We start from the raw sequence: 16,953 nt of genomic DNA on the forward strand, positions 1-16,953 counted from the left end.
CCCCTCTGGATCAGTTTGCACAACACGCTGATCTTTCTTTCTTTCTTTAGTTGTCTTTGGGTAAGGTTACCAGACATCCGGCAAAAGGAAGACATGTCTTCCCTTTTGTTCTCATGTCCTCCATCTGGCAGGCATAACCATAAAATCAAATATTGCCCAGCTTTTTGGACAATAACAAGCTCTCATTCCTGAGCAGCTTTTCTCCATGGCGCAGCGCTTCCCTGATAAGTGCTAACTGCAAGTTAACAAGCGCACCTCTGTGACCATAATTAGTTGATTAGTACCCTCGGCCAGTTTGGTGTAGTAGTTAGTTAGTCCTAGAGCCAGTCTGGTATAGCAGTTAAGGCACCAGGCTAGAGACTGGGAGACCATAAATTCTAGTCCTGTCTGAGGCACAAATCCAGCTGGGTGACCCTGGGCCAGTCACACTCTCTCACACTCTCTCAGCCCTAGGAAGGAGGCAATGGCAAACCACTTCTGAAATCTTGCCAAGAAAACTGCAGAGACTAGTCCAGGCAGTTGCCAAGAATCAAAAAACTGACTGGAAGGCACAGAGATAGAGTACCCTGGGCAGCTTGCCCTGCTGCCTGAAACTGACAAGTCCTTAATCAGTTACATGAAGGATTTTTTCCTCTTAACCAGCTCTAGCACTTTTCCTGCCATTGAAAAACCAGTCTTTCTGATGACAGAAAAAATAATTTCATATACATGAAGGCCTAAGTACTTTTTTTTTTTGCAGTTTTTCATTGTAATTTTTGTTGCAGATGTGAAGATGGTTAAACAGTTAGTTTAACCCACACATTTGATCCCCTTTCCAATTGTCCGTGTCCTCCTTTGCCTCCTCAGATGTCTGGTAACCTGTCAGCCTCACAGGGTAAACCAGATAGGAATCACAACCAGTTGAGCTAACTCTACTTTACTGTAAAGCTACAGTGACAGAATCTTTCAAGTCTGAAATTTCAATTCCTCTCCCCACCTTTTATAGCCCAAGAAACTAGGAAAGGTCTCTTCTGAGCCTCTTGCCTCACCCAGGGCTATGCTGCCTCTTATCTGACCATTCCCTAGGCCGTGTCTCTCCCAAGGTCTTTCCCACATACCATTACATCACCCTTCCCTTCAGACTCATCCTCCCTGCTCCTGAGTTCACAGGGGAAACTGGTTGTGGGCTGTTCTTCATGGCCAGTTCCATATAAATGGATTATGGAATATTTCTAATAATTTATTTTTAAATTATATGTAAAATAGTTAATAAAAATATTCACATATTACTTACCCAACCTTGACTTCCAAAAATAATTTCTAAAAATGATGTAATAGGAAGATGTCAATATATTTAAAATATATTTCTTGTACACAGAGCACAAGTATGCAGTACAACTTTTAAATGTAAAGACACAAATGTGTGTGTGTGCACGTGCACGTGTTTTTTTTTTTCCTCTAGGATGCACTGACACTTTCAGAAAAGAAGGAATTCAGTCCTTCTTTGCTCATGAGCTTGATTCTATTTGTTGACTTCTCATCTAGAAATTTCTGGATGTGTTCCTGGCTACCACTAAGCCTCAAAGCTGTGGAAGTAGGGTAGACAAATGGACAGTAGCATCTATCTATTTATTAATATCTGTAAAGGGGGCTAAACAGGCATATATTTCCAATTGCCTAGAATTTTGGGTTTTCCAAATTCAGCAATGCAGCTACTAAATATTATGAAACATATATCAAAGGTACCTCTAAAATTTGAAAACAAAATACACACAATTATTTTCCTGTGCCTGATACAATATTCAAAATGGAAATGAAATCCCTGTGCAGAAATTAATAACGACATCCTGGAAAATCTGACTTCGATAGAGTGAGACAGTCTTATGCAACTATACTAGGATAGTGGTATGAAGCAGGACTTTTCCTCAGCATACCTTGAGTGGCTTTTGACTAAAGCTGCTTCAGCATATCCAGCACCAAGGAGTAAGACAGTAAAATCTTTGATGTTTTTCTTCACAGCCAACCTCCCCAGAGGTAGATTGTAGTGCTTATTGCACTGAAGACCAAATACTGGAATAAACTTTATAATGTATTGCATCTCTAATTGCTGGAATCTGATATCATGATTACACGATAAATGTGAAGGAATTTGTTTCTTAATTGTGTACCAACATAAAGTGCTATAATACACAGTCCATGTTGTTGTTTTTTCACCATGGTGGCTCTAACATTGTATTGACATTTAGGAATCAGTTGTTCCCATTCACCTATATAGGAAAAATTAAAAGAATGCAGTCACATACAATTGAGGATAGAATGAACCCTATTCTTCCCACTAAAATGCTGTTTCTTGGAGTGTTTTCAATAGAATGGAATGGTTCTCCAGAAAATGTGATATTTTGACATTTATGTTTTATAGCTTTTTTTTATTTGTTATGAAGTATATAGGGTTTTCATTCTGTAAGCTACCCACAGCCCCTTGAGTGGGCACTATTGAAATTGTGTATAAATAAATAAGTAAATAACATTACCTATCAATACAGCTATGTCATTTTTCACTTCACAGATTTATGTATTTTATTTTTTTACCCACCATAATCAAAAACAGTTGGCTTACTGAATGCTCCTAAGAGCCAACCCAAACAGCTTGCAAGACGGGCTTTTTGAAAACAAGAATTTGGCATATATTATTTCTTCCTACTAACCTCAACTTGTCTCAATGGGGGTGTGGAGGCTAAACTTTAAAAGAGGGAGTGAAGCCACTATTTCTGCAATTAGGGCTGTAGTGGGGTGTAGAGCCCTTCACAGTCTGGCAAATTAGTCCCTTCCCCTTGGTTCCCTGGACTGCCACTTTTTCTTTCCTCAGCCAACTATCACTTTTTCTGTCCTCAGCCAAGTAACAGAGTAGGCAGCATTCCCCACCCGTAAGCTGCTGCCACCACCTGTTTTGAGATGAGAGGCATTCTTATTTATAGGGCAAAAGCAGGAAAGCTCATTTTATTCAAAGGTTTACGGTCAATTTGGATGTACATAGACCAGACCTTACTGGGCCTGGTTTGTAAGGGACTAGCTCTCAATAAGCAGTTTCAAAGAGACTTAGACTGAGACTTTAAGAGAATGCGAATATGAAGTCAATAAATGGATTTTTTAAAAAAAACATAAGCAAAGATGCATGCCTCGAAACTTTTATTTTTTTCCGTCAGAGCTGAAGCATAAAAGGCCAACCAATTCTTACTCTCTTTTAGCTGGGAACAGAATCTTCCTTTTTTTTATCTGATGAGCAGGGAAAAGATTAACTTTTTATTTACTACAGGGCCCGAAGTATTCTTACCACCCAAAGAAACGTTTGCGCATGCGCCTCATAAGCGTTCTGTTTAAAATGGGCAGAGCGAGGAGAGCGGTCTGCTTCTTTACGCAGACCATACTAATATATCTAGGTTGAGAAGGGGGGGATTAGCCTACGGTTTTTCTTCTGCTAGGTCTAAGTCTTCCCATCACATTTTCTTAGCGCTCAGAAAATAATGTGAGCGAGTACATGTGTACTGTGAAGTCAAGCAGAACCTTATTTTTATAAAACTGCGATGCGAAATGAGTCCAAAGCTTTTTTGTCCCCTCTTCCTTAATAGTACCGCCGGCTGACACTAGTCGAGGCTTGAGGAGGCGGGGCCCCAGGTCCCTTACGCTGTCTCCGGCTCCGGCATCCGTCTTGCGGTGCTGTCGCTGCTTTTCCAGGTAGTTCAGCTTGGTCCACTCCAGTCGAATCCACCCTCGGAGCCTCCTTCAGACGGCTTCATGGCGTATAGTCAGGGAGGCGGCAAGAAGAAAGTCTGTTACTACTATGACGGTGAGAGAAGAGCTGAGTGGGCGAGGCTGCACGGGGAGGGGGTATAATACGTCTAAGGGCGGCTGTTCTTCTGTCTGTCCACTTGACCCCCCCCCACCAATTTTATCGTTGAGGGTATTCGTTGGCTGCGCGCCTCACGCCGCCCCTCCCCTACCCTCTGTCCTCGCGCGCCTTCTTTTTCCGGCGCCCGCGCCGCAGGCAGCCCCTCCCCCTCCAGTTTGTCTGCTGCTGTTGCTTCTACCTATTGTGTCTGCATAGCATGCATTTGGATGGGACGGGATGCTCGTCTCGTTTGAGATTTCTACCCCACCCACCCCCCTTTCATCCTTGCATTCTTCCTTCAAATCCGCACCTTACAGTTATTTTGTAAAGGGATGTCCGTGCATACCTGTATGGGAAGCTGGTGGTTCTTTTGCCCTCCCTCTTTCTCCTACCGATCCCCATTTTGTGGTTGGGAATCGGATTTAGCCATAACTCAGAAATCAACCCATTCACTACAATGGGAGTTGTACTCAGTAGTGTATGGGACTGAGAATTCAAGGCTATGGGATCCGTAGAAATAATTCATAGTAAAACACAGAGCTTTATACTCAGAACCACCCTGAAAGAGTTTTGTTTTCCTGTTACTTACGCTCCCCTCCCAATAGAATGGAAAATAAATATCACTGGCTAGGAGAATTGCTTTAATTACTGGCTATTTTCCTGGTCATTAAATAACAATATTTAATGTCTGGGCAGCTAAAAAATGATACAAAATCTAGGGGTTTTCATACTGTTTTTGAAAGGAAGGTAGAGATTTTAATTTGAATTAAATTGAAATGTAAGATTGTCTCCCCCATCAAAAAGTGCAAGAGAGAGCATCGGAGTCAGTCCATTAATACAAGACAAAGCATTTATGAAACTCAAAAATTAAAATGGTGTGCTTCAGATATTTTTATGTTAATACAGATACTCAAAGCTTGCTTTTGATAAATTGTTTAAAAATAGAATATATAATAGGACATCTGAGCTAATCAGTAGAAGATCAAATATTTCTGTTCAAATTTGTACCAATAACTATTTTTTTCTCAGATGAATTTTTCTAGCCTCACAAACTAAGTAAAAGTGTAGTAAAACTTTATCTGCTTGAAAAGGTCCCAAGAATGAGCAGAAAGTGTTATATTTTGTATGAGGAAATTACTGAGAAATTGTCTGTTTAGAAAATATTCCCAAAGTAGCATGGGAATACTATATTCCCAAACATGGATATAGTAGCTGGTTTTTGAACAATGGGGAGGGGAGGGCACAAATTAAATATGGGTGGTTCCTAATGATTATGGTAAGATGCTATCCTCCAGTCCTTGAGTCTGCAGAAAAGTACCTTGGCATAAACTGTTGTCCTGACTGCTGACTCTTATTCTGCCTCAGGAACAAAACTGGCAAGTGGTGCTGTCCTTACATTTTTAAGGAAATAAAATGGTAGATTCTCTTGGCTTTGTTTTTCCTCTCACTGAGTCTCAGCTGTTAGTGGGAAAATTTACCTTAATGTGTGGTGGGGCAGGGCTGAATAAGTGTAGGTGGGTACCTGGGATGTAGGGTTTAGCTACCTTTCACGTTGCCTGAGTTGTAGGTTCTTCATGGCTGTGACTGGGTAGCCTGGCTAGTTCTGAACATGGGTCTAGCAGTCTTCTGAAAGAGCACTAGACCTATGTCTAAAAATAACCCAGCTACCAGGTCTCAAGATTCACGTTTCTTTTGTGCTCACTCTTACTCTCTCTCCTTGTCTCTCTTTGTGTTGTTTCGTTGCTACTTGCTCATTTCGTATAATGCTTTTTCTCTGTCACTCAAAAGTGAGTAAAAGAGTAAACAAAGGTCTAATATTCTTTCAGAAATGCAGTTTAGCATACTGGTCCATAAAGGAGCCTACATAAAACTTGAAAAGCACTTCACAAAGCACCAGTTGGAGATACCAGAGGCAGCTGCTCTGCACAACCCAGATGCCTATCCTGCAGCCAAAGCCAAAATAGCTATGTGGCCAGTCGGTAGGAGGCACGCCTGCAGCAGCCTAAAAAAGGCTAATAGGAGCTGAGCCGATCATAACCCTTGGCTGCATCATCAATCACACTGTTAGTGAAGTGTGGTAGATTATGTCCACAGTGAAAATTGCATCAGCAGAAGAGGCAAACACTACTTTAAAACTGAGGCAGCTAAAGCAGACTGGGCTAGGGGTGAGATACATGCAATGTCATGAGAGCATATCATTTAACAATATTCACTGAGCCATGTTCAGGCCATGGTTAGGGGGACATGAGGATTAGCTCTATGGCTGCTTTTTAGAGTAAATGAAATCCTGCAGGTTGTGGCTGATCTGTTTGGACAACTTGTTGGAAGCTGACATATGTAAACTTTTTTTAGTCATCTTGTGCTCAAATCACTATGGAAAGAAATCAGAATTTTGGGGCAGAAATGCCTTGTATGGTTTCATGAGTAAATAATATCAATTTTCCCAGAACCCCAAAGAGAAAGGGTTCATTTTAAAAATTCTGAGTATAATGTGTCAATATTAAAATCATTAATGTAAAAAAGTAAAATGTATTTTCCTGTTTAGATCTTGTTGAGGGGAAAAAGGCTTAGATTAATGCAGAGGCTTCCAAACTTTCTCAATTCACAATACCCTTAGTGTCTCAGTAATGTTTTCATGGTACCCCTAGCAGTTCCCAAACTGTGTGGTGTGGTGCCTCAGGGAAAGTTAGGACAGTTCCATTTATTAGGTAGTAAGTTTGCTGAGGCACCATAGTGCAGTTTGGGAACCACAGGATTAATGGTTTCTTAGTATTTTAGCTAAGAAACTAGATCTAATCAGAAGTGTGGTATAATCTTGAACATATACTCACCATTTTCAAGAAGATGTGGGATCGCTTTGAAGCCTTGAATCTCACTGATGTCTACAAAAATATGGTAAGCAACAGAAGATCAGTAAACAATGCCAGCAAATCTGGAGAGTGACACAGCAGCCAACAGATTGAAAGAGGTCAGTCTACATACCAATATCAAAAAAAAGGAGATTTAACCAAGTCCTGTATGCTAACAATATTTAGGATCATCCAATACAGATTAGAGCCCTACATGGAAAGGGAGATGCCAGAATTTCAAGCTCATTTTGAAAGAGGCAGAGGAACAAAAGACATTATTGCTGATGCACACTGGATAATCGAGAAAGCCAAAAAATACCATAAAGAACTCAATACATGCTTAATTGATTATAGAAAGGCCTTTGATTGTGTCAACCATGTCAGGCTTTACAGTGTGCTTATGAAATGGGAATCCCAGAACAATGGATTGCCCTCATGCAAAATCTGTATGCAAGTCTGAACAAAACATGAGAAGACAGACCGGCTCCAAGTTGGCAAAGGAGTGAGATAAGGCTGTGTACTCTCTCCTTACTTATTCAATCTATATGCTATATTGAGGGAAGTTGGATTGGAAAAAGATGAGTATAGTTTAAAAATCAATAATCTCAGCTATGTTGATAACTCTGTTAGCTGAAAATGCAAATTTTGATCTGAAAGCTCTAGTAAGAGAAAGAGTGAAAAAAATGGATTAAGATTAAATATAAAGAAGACCAAACTAATGACAGCAGGTTCAGCAACCAGCTTTAGAATTGACAGTGAAAATATTGAAGTGATGGATAACTTCTGCTTTTAAGGATCAACTAGCAATAGTAAAGAAGCCAGCAGTAAAGAAATAGGTACTTGCACTTGCTATAACAAAAATGAAGGACCTGGAAAAGAGATTCAGATGCCATGACATGTCTATATCTACAAAGATCAGAACTGTACAGACAGTGGTTTTCTCTGGGACACCATACAGAAGCAAAACTTGGACTTCGGAGAAGCAGAATAGAAAGAGTATTGACACTTTTGAACTTTGGTATTGGAGAAGACTCTTGAGAATACCATGAATAGTCAAGAAAACAAACAAATGGGTCATAGAACAAATCAGCCTAGAGTGCTTACTTGAGGCACAAATGACTACAAATTATTATTTCTGAACACTTAACTATTTTATTGCTCTCTTCATTTTCAGAATCACTGTTTTTGTTTGAAGAGCTTAGAATGAATGGATTATATTGGCTTCACATTTAAGTAAAAGCTTGGTAGACATTTAAAACCAAGAATTCCATGCAGATCACTGAGCAAAAATGTAGACATACAGTAACATGCTAGAGAAGAGATGCTTTTCCTCCACATCCAGCATAAATATTCAGCTCTCTATCCTTTCTCTGCCAGCAGACTAGTAAAAATATTTGCAGCTGGTTTTGTTGTTTATTCGTTTAGTCGCTTCCGACTCTTCGTGACTTCATGGACCAGCCCACGCCAGAGCTTCCTGTCGGTCGTCAACACCCCCAGCTCCCCCAGGGACGAGTCCGTCACCTCTAGAATATCATCCATCCATCTTGCCCTTGGTCGGCCCCTCTTCCTTTTGCCTTCCACTCTCCCTAGCATCAGCATCTTCTCCAGGGTGTCCTGTCTTCTCATTATGTGGCCAAAGTATTTCAGTTTTGCCTTTAATATCATTCCCTCAAGTGAGCAGTCTGGCTTTATTTCCTGGAGGATGGACTGGTTTGATCTTCTTGCAGTCCAAGGCACTCTCAGGATTTTCCTCCAACACCACAGTTCAAAAGCATCGATCTTCCTTCGCTCAGCCTTCCTTATGGTCCAGCTCTGGCAGCCATATGTTACTACAGGGAACACCATTGCTTTAACTATGCGGGCCTTTGTTGTCAGTGTGATGTCTCTGCTCTTAACTATTTTATCGAGATTGGTCATTGCTCTTCTCCCAAGGATTAAGCGTCTTCTGATTTCCTGACTGCACTCAGCATCTGCAGTAATCTTTCCCCCAGGAATACAAAGTCTTTCACTGCTTCTACATTTTCTCCCTCTATTTGCCAGTTATCAATCAAGCTGGTTGCCATAATCTTGGTTTTTTTGAGGTTTAGCTGCAAACCAGCGTTTGCACTTTCTTCTTTCACCTTCATCATAAGGCTCCTCAGTTCCTCTTCACTTTCAGCCATCAAAGTGGTATCATCTGCATATCTGAGATTAATGTTTCTTCCAGAGATTTTAACTCTAGCCTTGGATTCCTCAAGCCCAGCTTGTCGCATGATGTGTTCTGCATACAAGTTGAATAGGTAGGGTGAGAGTATACAGCCCTGCCGTACTCCTTTCCCAATCTTAAACCAGTCCGTTGTTCCGTGGTCTGTTCTTACTGTTGCTACTTGGTCGTTATACAGATTCTTCAGGAGGCATACAAGATGACTTGGTATCCCCATACCACTAAGAACTTGCCACAATTTGTTATGGTCCACACAGTCAAAGGCTTTAGAATAGTCAATAAAACAGAAATAGATGTTTTTCTGAAACTCCCTGGCTTTTTCCATTATCCAGCGGATATTGGCAATTTGGTCTCTAGTTCCTCTGCCTTTTCTAAAGCCAGCTTGTACATCTGGCAATTCTCGCTCCATGAACTGCTGAAGTCTACCTTGCAGGATCTTGAGCATTACCTTACTGGCATGTGAAATGAGTGCCACTGTTCGATAATTTGAACATTCTTTAGTGTTTCCCTTTTTTGGTATGGGGATATAAGTTGATTTTTTCTAATCTGATGGCCATTCTTGTGTTTTCCAAATTTGCTGGCATATAGCATGCATTACCTTGACAGCATCATCTTGCAAGATTTTGAACAGTTCAGCTGGGATGCCGTCGTCTCCTGCTGCCTTGTTATTAGTAATGCTTCTTAAGGCCCACTCAACCTCACTCTTCAGGATGTCTGGCTCTAGCTCACTGACCACACCATCAAAGCTATCCCCGATATTGTTATCCTTCCTATACAGGTCTTCTGTATATTCTTGCCACCTTTTCTTGATCTCTTCTTCTGTTAGGTCCTTGCCATCTTTGTTTTTGATCATACCCATTTTTGCCTGGAATTTACCTCCAATGTTTCTAATTTTCTGGAAGAGGTCTCTTGTCCTTCCTATTCTATTGTCTTCTTCCACTTCCGTGCATTGCTTGTTTAAAAATAATTCCTTATCTCTTCTGGCTAACCTCTGGAATTTTGCATTTAATTGGGCATATCTCCCCCTATCACTGTTGCCTTTTGCTTTCCTTCTTTCTTGGGCTACTTCTAGTGTCTCAGCAGACAGCCATTTTGCCTTCGTGGTTTTCTCTTTCTTTGGGATGTATTTTGTTGCCGCCTCCTGAACAATGCTGCCAACTTCTGTCCAGACTTCTTCCGGGACCCTATCTACTAAGTCCAGTCCCTTAAATCTATTCTTCACCTCCACTGCATATTCCTTAGGAATATTAGTGAGCTCATATCTAGCTGATCTGTGGGTCTTCCCTAATCTCTTTAGTCTGATCCTAAATTGTGCAAGAAGAAGTTCATGATCTGAACTACAGTCACCTCCAGGCCTTGTTTTTACCGACTGTACAGATGTCCGCCACCTTTGGCTGCAAAGGATGTAATCAATCTGATTTCGGTGTTGTCCATCTGGTGAAGTCCATGTATAAAGCCGTCTCTTAGGTTGTTGGAAGAGAGTGTTTGTTATGCAGAGTGAATTGTCTTGGCAAAATTCTATCAGCCTATGTCCTGCTTCGTTTTGTTCTCCCAGGCCATACTTACCTGTAATTCGAGGTGTCATTTGACTGCCCACCTTAGCATTCCAGTCTCCTGTGGTGAAAATAACATCTCTTTTAGGCGTGTTGTCCAGTAGGTGCTGCAGATCCTCATAGAACTGCTCTACTTCAGCTTCTTCAGCATTTGTGGTTGGGGCATATACTTGGATCACTGTGATGTTAGATGGCTTGCCCTGAATTCGAATTGAGATCATTCTGTCATTTTTGGGGTTGTATCCAAGCACTGCTTTAGCCACTTTACTATTAATTATGAAGGCTACTCCATTTCTTCTGTGGTCCTCTTGTCCACAGTAGTAGATCTGTTGGTCATTTGATGTGAAGTGGCCCATTCCAGTCCATTTCAGTTCACTGATGCCCAGAATGTCTATCTTTAATCTTGGCATCTCACCAATAACCATATCCAATTTGCCCTGGCTCATAGATCTTACATTCCAAGTTCCAATGGTGTGTTGATCCTTAGAACATCGGATTCGCCGTTCACCACCAGCACCGTCGGCCGCTAGCCGTCCTTTCGGCTTTGAGCTAGCTGCGTCATCACGTCTGGGGCTAGTTGAGCTCATCCTCTGTTCCTCCCCAGTAGCATTTTGACCATCTTCCGACCTGGGGGTCTCATCTTCCAATGGTATACCGACATATCTCTGGTTGTACTGATCCATTTAGTTTTCACGGCAAGAATACTGGGGTGGGTTGCCATTACCTTCCCCAGGGATCGCATTTAGTCTGACCTCTCTGTCATGACCTTCCCGTCTTGGGTGGCCCTTCATGGTTTAGCTCATGGCATCATTGAGGTGCTCAAGCTCCAGCACCATGACAAGGTAACGATCCTTTGCTGAAGTTGCAGCTGGTTACTTCTAGAAAAATTATTGAGAAGCCTGAAATGTATGTAATATGTCATAAGATTCATATTCTTAAATACTGTTTTTGGAGAGAGTTAAATGAATATTCTCAAGTGTTTTGTGCTACCAATATTTTATATATATAGTTTAGAGTAGCTAATAAATAATTATGTTTTTACTATGTGCTAAGATGAACAGTACAGTGTATAATTTGTAGCACAGAAAAGTATTGCAGCTTAGTATAGAATTCCGAAATGTTGCCAGAAAAGGCAGACTGGCTGTTACATCTTTCTTCTTTGAGTATTTAGTTTTCATAGATTAGCTTTTCTGGAGAAAGTACATCCCTAGAAATGAAGGTTACATGTTGAAATTTGTTTTTGTGAAATAGTCTAGTATTGTTAAAATTTAGATGCATTTTGTAAAACAAAAAATAAAATATTGAACATTGTCAGAAATATACCGTATGTTGCTAATATTTAATTGAAATGAAATATTTCTTTATAAGATTTATAAACCTCTTCACTCCACAGGCTCTTAAGTGTTGTACAAATAGGATCATAATACAATACAGTAATTATAAAATAAAATGCAAATAAGCATGACAAAACAATAAGAATGGCAATAATACTCTCACCACTGGTGCAAACCTACAAGCTCAGAGTAACTCCTAACAAGACAGAAATGTTTATCTGTAAACATGTAGATTTTTCAGGAACAGCATTGCTGGTAATTGCTCTAGATGGAGTTTTATTTCCCCTGAAAGAGCAGTCTTTGGCTTGGGAGTTCTGTTGGACTTGAGTTCCTGCTGAAACAGCTGGTGGAGGCCATGGCCGGTGTGTGCATGTGCACACTTTGACTATTGCGCTAGTTATAACCTGTCAGACTTCCCTTTTTGCAGACTGAACTGAAAGCAATTAATTCAAGGAAAGAGAATCCAAGATGCTTGATTAATAGTATTTTTTAGAAGGAAGGTAAAAGTTACAACACAATTCTGGGGTGTATTCTATTTTCAAATGAAGCCCCTATATATAGACAATTTTAAGGTGGCAAAACTCTTGTCCATTTCCTCTTCCACAGGGCATCACTGAATTATATGGGGGAATTCCATATCCAGTGTTATTCTGCCTGCGCTGTATGCACATCTAGGGGAGGCATAGTAAAGATTCTGTACCCATGAGAGACTGGGGTATAGGCCAGAAAGCAGGCCTTCTCTCTGGTGGCTCCCACTTTGTGGAATAGGCTGCCCACTGAGGTTGTAGTAATAAACAAGCCAATAAACAAAGAGTGCCTGGGAACTAACTAATAAACAAATGTGAATTGTATCCTCCCTCTATGTAACCCTTTTCTGAAATATAAAGTTGAGTGTGATTGTGATCTTTCTCCCTTTGTATTCTTTAAAGCTGTAGCTTTCCCAAGCATGTTTGCAATTGGGATATTTATTACTGCCTCCCTGCAAAGTAGGAAAGTGAGTTAAACTATCAAGAGGATTATTAATACTCTAGCACATCCCTCCATTTCAAAGAAAACCAAGTAACTGTCTTCCCAGGATGTGATGAGACCCTGACTGTTGTTCTTCATCCTAGGTGCAGGAGTACAGTGACTCACTAGAGCTTGCTTTAGGATAATAAAATAATTATTTGGATCCACTCAGTTACTGGTTTTCCTTGGGTAAGATTCCTCTACCATAAGGTGTGCCTGGCCCTTGCATTTCTGACATTCTGTAAGGCTCTGAAAACCTATTTAAGTGGGCATTTGACACTAGCAATGATTTTTGGGCAACCTTAGTATTTTTAGAGAATAGGTAGTTTTAGTTGGTTTTATGGAGTGGAAACTGATCATTTGAATTCTTTATTTTATATTGTGTACACTGGTTTCAATCTTTTAAGAGGGTTATATAAAACTTCATGTTTAAATATTAAGATTGGGACCTACTTATTCCTGACATAAGACACTGAGCAGTCTAAATATATTTAGACACTAACAAGAGCATTTTTACCTAAATAGAGTCGATAGTAAAGCCATTGATATGGCATTGATGTTAGATCCTGGTGGTATTTTTTTTAAAGTTGATCATTGTTGATCTCGGCCTATCTGAAAAGTTCTGTACAATTTTTCTTTTATTGAGTGAATTTTAGCAGACAAAAATAATAAGAAATCTATAAGTTGCTGCAAATTGAATGTTTATACTGAATATACTTTATATTTCTACGTACTTTATATTTTTGTGCTGAACATACTTTCTATATACTGTATACTTACTAGTACCTCCAAGAATATGTGGTTTAATTTTATAGTTCAAATATGAAATGTTTGCTATAGCCACAATTATTTCATGCAAAGGATTAAGCATTTAACAAAATGTTACATGGAATAGCAAGTAATTTGGCGCTGAAAGCTTCTGTTTTTAGGGGAAAACATATTTGTATGGAGACAATTTCAAGTAGATAGATGCTGAAGAAAGGAGGGTGTTTAACTCTTCCTTCCACCTTTCTGTGTTTCCAAACATGCTTCACTAAATTGCTTTTCACTAAGTCAAATAGCGAGCCTCTTGTCAGTAAAATGAGTACCTGACTTGCTGGGGAAGGTGATGACCGGGGAAGGCAATGGCAAACCACCCCGCTATAGTCTGCCAAGAAAACGTCGCGGAAGTGACGTCCCCCCAGAGGGTCAGACATGACTCGGTGCTTGCACAGGGGACCTTTCACCTTTCACAACTCAAGTAGCAACAAAGTACAGGTAGTCCTTTTAACAATAGCACCTGGGACTGGTTGCTGTCATTAAGCAAATCACTGCAGGTTGTTAAGTGAGGACATCACATGGTCCCATTTGTGACCTCCTGCCAGCTTCCTGATTAACTTTGCTTGTCAGAAGCCAGCAAAGATGGTCACAAATGACGACCACAGGATGCTGCAAGAGCTGGAACTCCAAGGACCGATCATAAGTACCAATAGTGCAGCACTTCACAAGTTTGAACAGTCGTTGAACAAGTGGTCAATAATTGAGGACCACCTGTATGTATATTTTTGTAAGCTTTTATTTAGGATCCCATTCAAGATTCTAGAGATCGTATAGTGGATATAGACCATTTCAGTGATTTTAAATTGGCTTTCAGAAGTGTAACTTGAAAGTTAGGGCTTGCATACTTTTTCATATATTGATTAAGTCTTAAGAGAAGAAGGACATAATGTATTTCATCAATCTACATTTTCATTTAATAAATATGATTGTTGAAGTAACTAAATACAGTTAACAGCTTTTCTTAAGCATAAATGCTTTGAATATGAGATGAGAATAATATCACCAGGATTAACCATCATATCTGCCTTAGGTTCAAATAATATTTTGCAGATACAGATCACACAGCTCATTTATCAGCTTTCCACTAGAGAGGGAGTACTCTGGGCATTTTCAGAATGTGGAAAGAAGTATGATTCTTTGGGAATGTCAAGAACATGTTGTATAAGTTTTGTTGTAGCTTTAGTCTGCATTAAGTTGGTGGTGGCAGCAAGTAGTAACATATCATATACCATAATCTTGTTTCAAATACTGTAAAGCCATCAGTTATTTGTAGCTATCACTAACTGTTTCTTCCAGTGTCCACCGGAGTGCCCAGAATATGCAAATAAGTTGCAGTGTTTGCAATGCTGTATAGGTTCTGAGGGCTTCCAAATCCCAGTGGGAATTAAGTTTTTGGTTTTGGTTTTTTAAAGGCATGTTCACTTACAAAATGATACTCAAGAGGTAACCAGTGATTGTATCATGAAAGTAAAGCTAGGAAAAGTAATAAATAGGACTCTTTTGTTTGGTTCTAGGTGATATTGGAAACTATTACTATGGCCAGGGACATCCAATGAAGCCTCACAGAATCCGTATGACACACAATTTATTGCTAAATTATGGCTTGTACAGAAAAATGGAAATCTATGTGAGTATGCATTTATTACTATCACTTAAAAGTCCTTGACCAGTGAAAAGAATATAGCCTTACAAATAATATGTTGTACACATCTTAGAATTTTAAACTCCATGCAACATTATATTTTATTGTGAAGACACTAAGACTTATTTTAGAATGATATCAGTAGGTCAGAATGAGGAATCTGTGGTCTTTTGGCCCACAGATTCCAAACTCAAGTGATCTCTCCTGCCACAATTACGTTGTAAGTGTTCCAGGTGAGCATCTGTAGGTCCAAGTCCATCTCAGCTGCCCTGCACCCTCTCTGACAGGGAAAGAAAAGAGGCACCTAAGTTTGTTGGAACTGTGCATGTAGGGGTTCATTTAAAAGGCCTTCAAAAGCAGCTGTATTTGGGTATTTGATTTTTTTTTTATGGGGCAGTGGAGCTGAAGGTGTTCCATGTTGAATGAGTCAGAATGGGGTTGGAAAAAGGACTCCCTATATCACCTTGAAAAGGCAAAAGCATCCCATGCCAGGCAATGCAGGAGCTGATGGCTGCCCACTAAATTGAGTAATTTGCTTCCTGCTGGAGGATATAGAGCGATACTTTCCTATGGACCTCCTGGCCTTGTTCTCTTCATCTTGATATCATCCACATCACACTTGAAATTCATTAAGTTCACCATACATGCTGTAGAACTTTTTTAAAAAATTATTTAATATATACTTGATGCAACATATATTTTCATTTATGATTAAAAATATTTTGTATTTAGTCCTTATATGGCCTATATTTGGTTTCTACTTTATTATAAAATATATGCAGGAACTATTGTACTTATATGGCAAACCCAAAATTGAAATTCTTTATTTACTTCGTATCAATTTAATGTGTCTGGTGAAATTTGTCTTTACTTAAAATACTGTTAGTTCTTTTCCTGTAGTACAGCCATGTCAATCTTTTTGCTTATTAGCGCCCCCACAAAGCTACAGCAGAAGAAATGACTAAATACCACAGCGATGAATACATCAAATTTCTTCGTTCAATAAGACCTGACAATATGTCTGAATATAGCAAACAAATGCAGAGATGTAAGTCTCCTGTTGATTTTAAAATAAAATAAATTGTTAACCTTTGAGAGCCCTTTTCTAGCATAAGAGATGCTGCGATCTTGCATACAAAGAAAATCTAAGCACCGCTTCTATAGCAGTGAATTTTTCCTCCGTGTTGTCTTAAGGACTTGATTTAAGGAAGAAATTTATAAAATATTGTAATTATTTTATTACTTTCTTGTTGAATTTTGGTGTGGTTGTTAGCATTTTCAGTAGTTTATTCTTTAATTGCCTGTTATATGGAGAATAATCAAAACTTTGTTCAAACAAAATGCTGCTCGATTACCAGATTGTAGTTTAAGGGCTGAAAGTGCTCAGCTGTTCCTTTTTGTTGGGATTCAGATTAAAATGAGCCTTCTCTCTGGTTAAAATGAGCTGTGATGCAGCAGTACATCTCCATCAGAATAACCATATTGCTTCTAATCATGGTTAACATATCAGAGGCAGAAAGCAATGATTGCCTTTAATCATGTGGTTGCTTATCTTAACACCAATATGAGCAGGGAAGGATGTAACTAAAGGGCAATAGCGTAGTTTGGGGATTTGGCAGCATTATGTTGAATCTTACTTTTATAATGAGGAAGTTTCAAATATATGAAACTAAACTTTTG

At 39.5% G+C, this 16,953-nt stretch overlaps 1 protein-coding gene across 1 annotated transcript in view; it reads left to right on the forward strand.

Annotated features, from left to right (window-relative positions):
* Nucleotides 1-3,646: 3,646 nt before the first annotated feature.
* HDAC2 (histone deacetylase 2) overlaps nucleotides 3,647-16,953 on the forward strand; it is a 32,521-nt gene continuing 19,214 nt past the window's right edge. Inside the window, exons 1-3 of the mRNA XM_063310949.1 lie at nucleotides 3,647-3,823; nucleotides 15,146-15,258; nucleotides 16,204-16,321. Coding sequence (XP_063167019.1) covers nucleotides 3,772-3,823; nucleotides 15,146-15,258; nucleotides 16,204-16,321 — 283 coding nt within the window. The 5' untranslated portion in view covers nucleotides 3,647-3,771. The remainder of the gene's footprint in view (nucleotides 3,824-15,145; nucleotides 15,259-16,203; nucleotides 16,322-16,953) is intronic.

This window comes from Candoia aspera, chromosome 1, assembly GCF_035149785.1.
Source record: "Candoia aspera isolate rCanAsp1 chromosome 1, rCanAsp1.hap2, whole genome shotgun sequence".
NCBI lineage: Eukaryota > Metazoa > Chordata > Lepidosauria > Squamata > Boidae > Candoia > Candoia aspera.